Below are 10679 nucleotides of genomic sequence, written 5' to 3'. Positions count from 1 at the left end.
CTTAAGTGTCATGCACAAGGTTTCTAATGAAACATTTTGAACAGAGGTCCTTCATCACTTGTACATTTCAAAGATGGACTGCTGTCCAGAACATCCTGTTTCTTTGGAAATCTTGAGTGTTACACATTTTTACCACCTCTACATATTTAACTGTAGTTCAGTGCAGTTCCTCTTCAAGAGTTACAAGAGAAGCTACCATCAATCAAGTATAACAGTGGTACCAAAAACAGATGCAAACTAGAATTTGTTGTATAAAAGGTCTATCTACCTTAGAAAGCTATACATTATGTACACCTAAAAAAAGTGCATGATGCTTGTATGACGAGCTGTATGAATGAGAACTGGATTTTGAGCTAGAAAATGAAATAAAGCTGAGAGATGACAAACATTTACTCTTCATGTTTAATGTTACATTAGCTTTGCAAATAAAAATACATAAACACATTACAATTGCTGACTCTCAAAGATGTGAAGCAAAAATTCTTAACATTCAAATCCCTCTTTAAAAGTCATGCTGGCAGGGTCAAATCTTCCTATCATGCTTGCACACAGGCAAGCATAACTGAAGAAGGAAGACATGCTCATTTTCATTCAAGCTCAAGATATCTAAGCACCATCCAGAATAAGGCCACTCGAGGTATTGCAGCCCACTCAAATAGAGCTTATGTCCTCAAACCTCTATTTAAAGCAAGTCATCAATATAGATTCCATAAATACAGTGGCATAATGGTTAAAAGGGAAATCTGAAGGGCAAAAAATAAAATTTAAAAAGTTTTAGAGAACCTGTCACAGGCATATCTTAGTGTACATAGAAATAGCTTTTCAAGATTAGCTTAAGTACATCAATCCATTGCTAATGAGTCCTTAGAAAATAGATTTTCAAACTGTTTTTAAATAAATTTATAAAAAATTGTTAAAGAAGAAAGTGCAGCGAATAAACAGCTCTTCTCTCTGTCATTCGCATAAAAAAAACTGAATTCAGTGTGTTTCTTAGCTATGGCCCCACAATGCAAGTTATTTAAATACAGCATGTTACATATGGAAAAGACAAACACTGCAATACTTTGTATGAGAATGTAAACCATTGTCTAGAAAAAGAACACTGAAAATCAAGAAAACTGGCAGTCCACAGCCTGACCAATGCTGGAGATGTGGTGGTTCCAATTTCTTTACAGCATCTACAGCAGTATATGAGACACCTTACATCAGTCAAACCGGTAAATCAGCGATACCAGAGACGTGTTAAATCCATTCAAGTCATCCTTATGTCCTTATGACACTTTCAACAGGGGAAAGAATTAAATTAACAAAAAAGAATAATACATCATCTTTATCAAGAATTCCCAGCACCATTGGATTGGTTAAAACACAAAAATTGTAGAAACTGATGTCATTAATTAAAAAAAAAAAAAAAAAAAAAAAGGATCAGTGAAACTCAACAAACTCTTCCAGGCTTTTAGGAATCTGGTCTCTATAGAAAATGTGATGCTGTCGGACAGCACGAGCAGCCAGGCACTTTAAACTCATTTTCATCTGTGTCTTCAGAAGGATTTCAGACACACCTGTCGTGCTTTTCTCTAATGGAGTCTTCTTCTGCTTATTGGTCATGTCTGTATGAGCTCCAGCCTCCACCAGACTGATTATGATGGCGTGCAAGGTGAGAAAGTCACTAATGGGCCGGTTGTACTGTACAATAAGGTGCAGTGGGCTATTGCCTTCATTGTCTACACAGTTCACCAGAGCACCGCAGTCCAACAGGAGTTTGGTCACTTGTGCGTTTGGGAAACTGCACACGTCATTGGTGTGGAAGTCATCCACAGGTGTGCTCGAGCTAGCCGCTAGGTGGAGCAGTGATGAGCCCTCCCTGGTGCGCGGGTCAAGACGGATCAGATCATAGATCTGCTTGTTGAGCCGTGCTCGGGCATCCTCATTGCACTGAGTCTTGGTGGAGATGCACACAAGGTAGAGAAATGTGAAGATGTTGGACTCATAGTTGTCGGTGCAGGATGGCAGCTCAGCCTCACTGGCTGTTTCCATGCGTGCCAAGCTACGTTGGATCTCCAAAACACTGCAGTGCAGTACCTGTTCCACATCTGATGCTTGCACTGGCTCCTTCAGGTGCACCATCTGTGAAAAAACCTGTGCAAAGCGCAAAAGGTCCTTGTGTGTATTGCGGTTGCAACGCTGACGCAGACGCAATGCATGTAACCATAGCTTAATGCACTGTTCAAACTCCATGTTGTCAGCATAGACAGCACCCCGGTATATTATGGGATGCGAAACATCTATGTTATCCGCACCCAGTATGCGCTCACGTACCATCAGTCCTTCCATGTGCAGTGCGTCCCGGTCCTGCCTGATAGCTTCCAAGTCTTGGGGTGTCCTACACTCTGCACGCCCCCCATATGCATCCACAGGTGGCGGTAGCTCTTTGGCAATGACCCTCTCAGTATCACGATAGCGCTCCAGCATCGCCAGATACAGGTAATGGTAAGTCTTAAGAATGTCATAATTCTCCCGGTCATTAGCAAAGGAAGCACCTAGCAGCTCTAAAGCCTCAATGCGGCTGTGGGGGTCACAGTCAGCATGTGAGAGAAGCAACTCAACCACGTCTGCCTTACAGCTTTCTGCTGCCACCTTGAGGGGAGTCATACCATGGCCATTCACTACCATTGCTGCATGGCATCTTACCAGCTCCTTCACAATGTCCAGATGGCCAGCCTCAGCAGCAAAGTGCAGTGCGGTGGCACCACAGTGAGCCTTTGCATTCGGATCAGCCCCTCGTTCTAGCAAAAAGCGCACCACATCTGTGTGGCCCTTATAAGCAGCTATCATTAAACAGGTGTTGTCATACTTATTAGCAATGCTGATGTCAGCATTGTGCTCCACCAGATAGCGCACAATGTCCAGCCTGCCATCAAAACATGCAGCCCTGAGAGGAGTAGAGTTGGTAAGGGTGGTATGGTTCACGTTGGCATTGTACGACACAAGAAGTCGGACGACCTCAAAGTGTCCCGCACCAGCTGCACACCAAAGTGCTGTGGCTCCATCAATGACATATCTAGAAGAAAGTAATGTAAGAATTAATTTATAAGGTAGGAATAACTAATATAACACCAGTTTGCCAGTCATTCTGAACTTTAAAAAAGTAGATTACAGAGTTCAGATACATTCATAACTTACATTTTGCACTTACCCGTCAAATCTAACTGTCCCCGTTTGTTCAGTATCCACTCGGTAGTGGTCCAGAAGCAATCGCACAACTTTGTCATGACCGTTCTTTGCAGCGATGATGAGGGGAGTTGAGCGCTGGCCGGCCAGTTGCGTTACATAATCCAACAGGTACCGTGTCTCAGTCACAGAACGGTTTAGCAAAAACGCGGCAAGTGTCAGGACTTTTCCTTCGCTAGCCGCTTTGTAAACGCTCCCTGCCAAGGACTCCATTCGGGCCACCTCCTTCGTTTTAAGTATCGCCCACAAGATTCACAACAGCGCGGCCTGGCTCCCATTAAAATGTCAGTTTGAGCTCACAAGCTCATGTGAAGAAACAGTTGGGCTCAGTTTTACCTAAACTCATTACTACCTGCTATCTAAAAATAAATAAAACAATTTGCTACCTGGCTAGCTAATTTCCCGAACTAACTAACTACTTGTCGGTAAAGGTAACGTTAAGAATGATACCGCGAACAATATTAAGATTGGCTAAACTAGCTAGCTAGCGTTAGCTAAGATACCCAAAAGTGCGACGACTCCATTGAAACACTACTATCTTTATATGCCTTTGTTTTCCTTGTAGCTTCATTTAACTAAGATATTTAGCTTTAGGTTAGCTAGCTATTTTGACAAATACGTATGACGTTAGTACACAGCTAGCAGTTAGTATACAGTTGCTAGGAGCTAGATGGTTAGCAAACTTAGTCACGACAGCTAACTAGCTACAGTGCAGTAGTCAGCATCAGTAGCTAGATGTCAGGTCAGAATCCGGTAAACCGCGTGATAATATCTGGATGTTAAAGCACAATCGCGCGACATTTACGATATTATGTAGCAAAGGAAATATGCCTTCAAAAGTTATATTCGGCAGGACATTTTTAACCTTTACCACTAGCCTAACCGGAACAGGGAAGAAGCAATCTGTCTTGATTTAAGAGTCATTTGATTAACAGGAAATAGTTGTAGTTTCTGAGGTTATTTTTACAACACAAGTCCTCAGAAATAAAAGGTTATTTATCCATTGGCTCACTAAATGTCACCACACACACACATACACATACATACATATATATATATATATATATATATATATATATATATATATATATATATATATATATATATATATATATATATATATATATATATAGATAGATAGATAGATAGATAGATAGATAGATAGATAGATAGACAGATAGATATCTCAAATATATCTCGTTTCTCTGCCACTCACTGAACAGAGTAGACGCAGAGGGAGGTGTGCCTCACTCGCAGGACTTGCGACTCTTTTGTAAGGATAGTATCTAAGGTTTGCTAAATACCTTAATCCAGAATCGTGATGCAGAAGATATTAAGCATGTCATGTCTTTTGTTGTTGTTGTTTATTTGTTTTTTTAAACAGCTCGGTAATTAGGCGGTTCCTTTTTGTTGCTAATGTGACTCGACTGACCTTTATCTATTTAATGTGACTCTATATTTGCATTCAAAACAAATATCTGGTTGACATTATCTAAACAACTTGCCGTAGCCAGTATTTACCACAGGATAACTAACATTAGCTAATTAGCTAGAAGTTTACTGAACAGTTAATTTTTCAGTTAATTTGGCTTTTCAGAACAGATTGCTTTCACACTAGTTATATTTCAGCAAGAAAATTATGAAATATTAATTGCCCTCACACACAAGTGAAAGCTAACATATTCCCATTTATTTATTTGATGAGGTATGCAATGATTTATGTATATATGTATATAAAATATTCCTGTCAACTTTCTGTGTAGTGATAAAATCTGCATTCCATTCAACAAGGTTTGTAAGGAGTATCCTTGTATTCCCCACATACTATTCACATGATGTGGGTCAAAGGGCCTGCAGTTGATTAAATCCCTTCATTCACAATGCCCTGCAATGTCATCACAAAGGAGATACATGTGTTGCTTTTTTTTCCATTTCTCTTGACATCTGGTCAATTAGACAGTTCCACGTTAGACAGTGGTTAGAGTGAACAGAATGTAATGTAGACCATATATTTTGCATGTAAAATGAATATCTGTGTGGTTGTGTTTTAAAAGAAGAATAAAGTGTCAAAGGAAGTGTAAGCAAGAATAAGTATAAAATTAAAGTTAAAATTTGCAGTGTTTATAATATTTACATTTTTGGAACTTTGTGTACTGTACTGCCTACAATGCATGCTTTATATTCAAAAATACTTTGAAAAAACACAGATAGAACTGGGTATGGTCACAGCTGCAACTAGGGACCACTGAAAGTATCTGAAGGTTATTGATAGGCATAGTGCCAAATGTAAGATGTAAGTCATTTTATGCCCTTCTAGTACACAAGCTAATTTGGGTGTTTCTCCAGTGTTTCTGAAATCATGTATGAAGAGGACTTTGTATAAATAATAACTTTAATAATAACTTTATGGAAAAGGTTGTGAATTGCTTGCTTAAAGTGTTGTAGGCTCACTCCATGTGTTTGTATCCTGTCATGATGGATATGCTCTTCTCAGACACTGGGATATGGAATGATGGATATGTTAACTATGAGGAGTTTGCAGAGATTGTGATCCACCAAATAATGCAATGCTAAAGCAGTTGACCTCATAATAACACATTGCAGTGTGTATTATCTTATGACCAAACTCTTTTTGATTGGTGCAGGAATGTATTACTGTTTACATGAGCCGTGGGACCGGAACCTAATAGGAGGCCCACATTACTAATTAAGCACTAAATCACTGAAAAGAGACATCACTCAATTATTATTAACATGCTAGTAGTAGTCCTGGCAGTAAAATAACATTGATAGCTACACTCCTACGCACACACCATTATTTCTGGTAAGTACTTGTCAGGAAACCTGTGGGTCAAATAATTTACTAAGCGTGGGATGTTTTGGAGAATAACCACGTGTAAGTGGTCGGTGTGTGTGAGTGTATGTGTGTGTGTGTATGTGTGTTTGTGTGCCTGCATGCATGTCTGTAACAATACTCTGGAGGTGTCAGCATGAAGATCTCATGATCAAATCAACTACATGTTCTGAAACCCAAAAGCAGTTACACAGAATATATTCAAATGCTAAGAATGAGAAGATGTTACAGTGCCATCTTGTGTTTTGAGCATTATGCATAACATTGATGGTTTGAAGCTGTGTATCTACATCTTATTAACTTAGGCAACAAACAGGAAAATATTAGCAGGCACCAATATGTTAATGTTGTTACTTCGTTCAGTTAAATTTTACAACAGTCCTGTTTTATTTATATAGAGCTTTTGACAAAAGACATTGCCACAAAGCAGCTTTACAGAAATGTAGGTCAAGACTCCTACACCTAAAGTGACAGCAGAAAGGGAAAAGTTCCTGCAAGAGCATGTGGAAGAAACCTTGATAGAAGCCAGAAATATATATAAATGATTAATATAAATTAAAGGCTAAAATATTGCAAAATACCAGTCTAGACCAGAAGAATTATTAACTTTTCTCTTGCCTACCATATAACAATATGAACTGCAAGCAATAGATTATTGCTATACATTTACATTGTATATATTTTGAATGTTATTCTACATTATTTTGATAATGTATAAAGATTATCTGTTAATGATATTTCTAATCAAATGTATCCATAAACTACGTTCTTTGGACTAGACTAAAAATGTCACTCCAGTACATCCTGTTATCTTTTTTCTTACTGTAGCCATCTCTAAGTCAAGTAATAAATTTCCTTTGCGGTCATGTTTTTGCTACCCTGTGCTGTATACTCCTACTTAAACAATAAAACCTATCCTTTCTATCCACACTTTAGCATTCATAGTCCATTAGAATCACAGCACTGCAACAAATGTTAATTAGATGGAATAACAGTTTTACAAAAGCCTTTAATAACCCCCTTTTAATGGTGTTCATGGAAAAATCAAACAGTGCCTTGATAAGATAAGACTTTATTATTCACTTTACAATCAACAGAATAGTAGAAGTGTGTACATTCATTTCCTTTGGGGCAAAACCATCAAATTACTAAGAACATTTACACTCATTTATTACACTTACAGTAACAGATGTTAATCTTAGGTCATTTTCCAGAGGAAAATTCAGAAAACTGAAGAGTATAATTTATGTGAGAGATAAAGGAAAATGAAAAAAAAAACAGAATATGTTTTTGAAATGTAAATACAAGACTGAAAATCTGGCTCAGTCATGACATGGGATATTACATTTTCACACACATTGCATTGTTCAATGAACTGAAATTACACACCTTTTCTGGAAAAAGAAATGTAATGAACACCAATATCCAGGCTCAAACCCAGATTTTTAGATTTTACTGTACAACAAAACTGGTTAAACATGCATTGCAGTAATACATGTTTACATGTGTGTCCTATGTTAAATAACATTTTAAGTTTACAATGAAGCAGATGCAGTATTCATGTTTGTAGAGCAATATCACATTCAGTTTACAGATGACTGCAGTGGTTAAATAGTTCGTACAACTTAGCACATTTTTCACAGATGCTTTTTAGCGCATTTGAGCACCATTCAGAAAAACGTACATAATGCAGTTATTATTTTCGGAAAGCAGCCATAGAGAGATGGCAATTTGGTGAGTTCACAGCAGCCCGTGTATTAAGCTATATCAATTTCCACTTCATGCATTGGTGGGCATTTGTTGAAGGCAGCGCATCACTGGTCATTATCCACAGAGAATCTGCAGTGTTCGGTTTCTATTACATTCAAAGGCACCACAGCCTGACTGTCATGTTCGCCCTTAATGGTCCCTGAGAACGGGCGAATTTGACAGCTATTGACAATCGCCGGTGAAGTAATTCTCCAGAATAAGTCCTTTAATATTTTCCTAAATTCTCTCCTTGTAAGGCAGTACAAAACTGGATTCAAACAACTGTTGGTATATGCAAGGCAAACTGTCACAGGGAAAACGTATGTATGGACCATGTAGTAGGCTTGATCAAAGTGTGCCATGTCTAATTTAACCAAGATACCCCAGAATGTAACTGCGTGATGTGGCATCCAGCAGAGGAAGAAGGAGAGCACCACAACTGTGACTGATCTGGTTATCCTAGACCTTCGTTTTGGGAGATTGTTGTTCATGCTTCGAAGCCGAATAAATCGTAGGAGCAACAAATAGCAGACCGATACAATTAGCATAGGGAAAACAAAGCCAATTAAAATTTTCTGCAAGTGATACAGGCCGAGCCAAAAGTGTCCATTGGGAAAACCCATTAGGCATAGAGTTTCATTACCGACTGTCTTCTGGGTAGAGAACATAAATGTTGGTGTTGTAGCAATCGTGGCCAAGACCCAGAGCAGCGCGCTCACCCATTTAACGGAGCAGGTTTTTTGTCGGGTTCGATCTTTCAGAGCTGATGCCACGGACCAGTACCGTGTGATGCTCATAGCGGTAAGAAAAAAGACACTCGCGTACATATTCATAACTGTTACGGAAAGGACAATCTTGCACATTACGTGTCCAAATGGCCAGCTGAAATCCCGGGCAACTTCCACAGCCCAGAAGGGCAAAGCCAGGACGAACTGAAAGTCAGTCACTGCAAGGTTCATTATGAAAAAGTTTATTGTAGACTTATTTTTACCTTGTCTCGCTTTCATTAAGAAAAACACCAAAACATTGCCCACTAAGCCAACGGCGCACACGAATGAATACACTATGGAAATCATGAACCTGAGCGCTGGGGATCCATCCGCAAAAACATCGATGTCCTCGAGTTCAGTAAAGTTGAAGTCGCTCCTGTTTAAGGATTCAGTCATCCTCTGTAGCCAATTTTTGTTTACGTGTGCGTTAACTAGCAGCAATCTCTGAACAGGTTGCATATCACCCTAAAGACTTAAAACAACGTAAAAGTGAAGACGATAGTTCGGTTATAGTATAACACAGACATGGGCATCGAATACCAGCTCGTTGTAGAACTCGTCAGTTGTTGCATACCTCTATTTACAAAAATGCTTGGCACGCTCTGCAGGCGTTTTAGTGCATGTGGCACCTGACGCATACAGCTATAAAATGCAGCGATTGGTCCAAAGCCCAACTGATCCAAAGTCTCACTTAAGAGTTTAAACCGCAGTAAGGAGAAACAGCTAGACACTTGAAAATCATGTCATCGTATTGTTTTATTCAGCTTTTTTTAACATTATGAACAACAGGCAAGTTTGCGCGCCCCACTCTGCCTTCCCTATCAAACGCTGTACTTCGATCCTGCTGATTATAGACAGCCGCCCTGTTTAATTCCTGCAGCAGCTCAGAACGTATTTATGGGTTGGATTACTACTATAAAAGTAGTGGGACAGCAGAAAAATCATTCTGTCTAGGTGAGTCATTCAGGTACTCATCTTTAGATTTTTGCAGAGCAACATTTACCAGTTGACAATAATTGTGACACGACCTTTTCGTGGGAAATAACGATTTTGTGATTGAAACAGCTTCCTATAATTATAGTTGTCACAATATCAAGATGTAGACCATAAACAATAAAAATCCAGTGTTAAACCCTTTCACACCAATGCAGAGTTACATTTTAACACCGTGTGAGCCGCCTTTAATATATTTATTTCTACTTTAAGGATAGCTTTTAGTTTATGTTCATTTTAAACGTGACCCCCTTTAAACTTAAAATTGTAATCTTCAATTTTGAAAGTATAGAAATGATCTAACAAATTTTAATAAGAAATAACGGAAAAGGTGTGTGTTAGGTGTTCATGATTGTAGTCATTAACTCTGGCATTAGAACATTAGCTCATCTAAAGGATATCACAAACCAAATACATATCAGACCAACATATCTGTTCACGATGAAGACAGAATGGGTCTGCACTTCATTTTCATTCTTCAACACCTTGAATGTCCAAGAACTTAAAATTCTATTCTAAGACTTCGTCAACATTCAATACCGTTGTCCCAGAACTGCTCCAAGGCAAACTCACCAAGTTAAGTGTCCCTGCAGCCACCTGCCAGTAGATTATTACTTTCTTACAGGTAGGACATAGGAAGTGAGGTTGGGAAAACTGTCAACAGCTACACAGACTATCAATACTGGCATGGGTACCCCCTGTCCAGTCTTGACCTGTTAGCCAGCAGAACTAGGAAGCAGGCAGGGAAAATTGCTACTGACTCCTCACAGCCTGGACATCACCTATTCCAACTTCTGCCCTCAAGGAAGCACTTAAATTTTATGAAGGTCAAAACTACCAGAGTGCATAAAACCTTTTTCCTCCATGCAATTACTCTCATGAGCAATTAATACACATTATTACTTTACTATAGTAATACCACTTTGCACTACTGTTTTTGATTCTGTATCTGTTACTTACCAAGCTGCTGTATTCTGCATTCTGTATAATTTATTCATACTTACATATTTTATATATATGAATAAGTACATGTATATGTTCCTATTTGACTGTGTGTATGTATGGAATATTTAGATGTGGGT

General features: G+C 38.8%; 2 protein-coding genes across 3 annotated transcripts; both read right to left on the bottom strand.

Annotated features, from left to right (window-relative positions):
* Nucleotides 1-201: 201 nt before the first annotated feature.
* fem1b (fem-1 homolog b) lies at nt 202-4143 on the bottom strand. 2 transcript variants are annotated; one of them, XM_027020106.3, is made up of 2 exons: nt 3197-4143; nt 202-3061 (listed from the first exon to the last, which is right to left on the bottom strand). In XM_027020106.3, the coding sequence occupies exons 1-2, from the start codon at nt 3442-3444 to the stop codon at nt 1426-1428; spliced, it is 1884 nt and encodes a 627-aa protein (XP_026875907.1). In that variant the 5' UTR covers nt 3445-4143; the 3' UTR covers nt 202-1425. The 2 variants fall into 2 exon arrangements, with proteins under 2 accessions (XP_026875907.1, XP_081568376.1); XM_081712250.1 differs by having other exon boundaries at nt 3184-3421.
* A 3049-nt stretch (nt 4144-7192) lies between these two features.
* On the bottom strand, nt 7193-10236 carry rxfp3.3b (relaxin family peptide receptor 3.3b). The gene has a single exon (XM_081712251.1). It carries the CDS (start codon nt 9061-9063, stop codon nt 7900-7902), a length of 1164 nt encoding a protein of 387 aa, XP_081568377.1. The 5' UTR covers nt 9064-10236; the 3' UTR covers nt 7193-7899.
* Between the last annotated feature and the right edge of the window lie 443 nt (nt 10237-10679).

Source organism: Electrophorus electricus, chromosome 4, assembly GCF_041902795.1.
Source record: "Electrophorus electricus isolate QZ-2024a chromosome 4, ASM4190279v1, whole genome shotgun sequence".
Lineage (NCBI taxonomy): Eukaryota > Metazoa > Chordata > Actinopteri > Gymnotiformes > Gymnotidae > Electrophorus > Electrophorus electricus.
The sequence above is the reverse complement of the archived record's forward strand: the minus strand, read 5'-3'. Positions and strand labels throughout refer to the sequence as shown.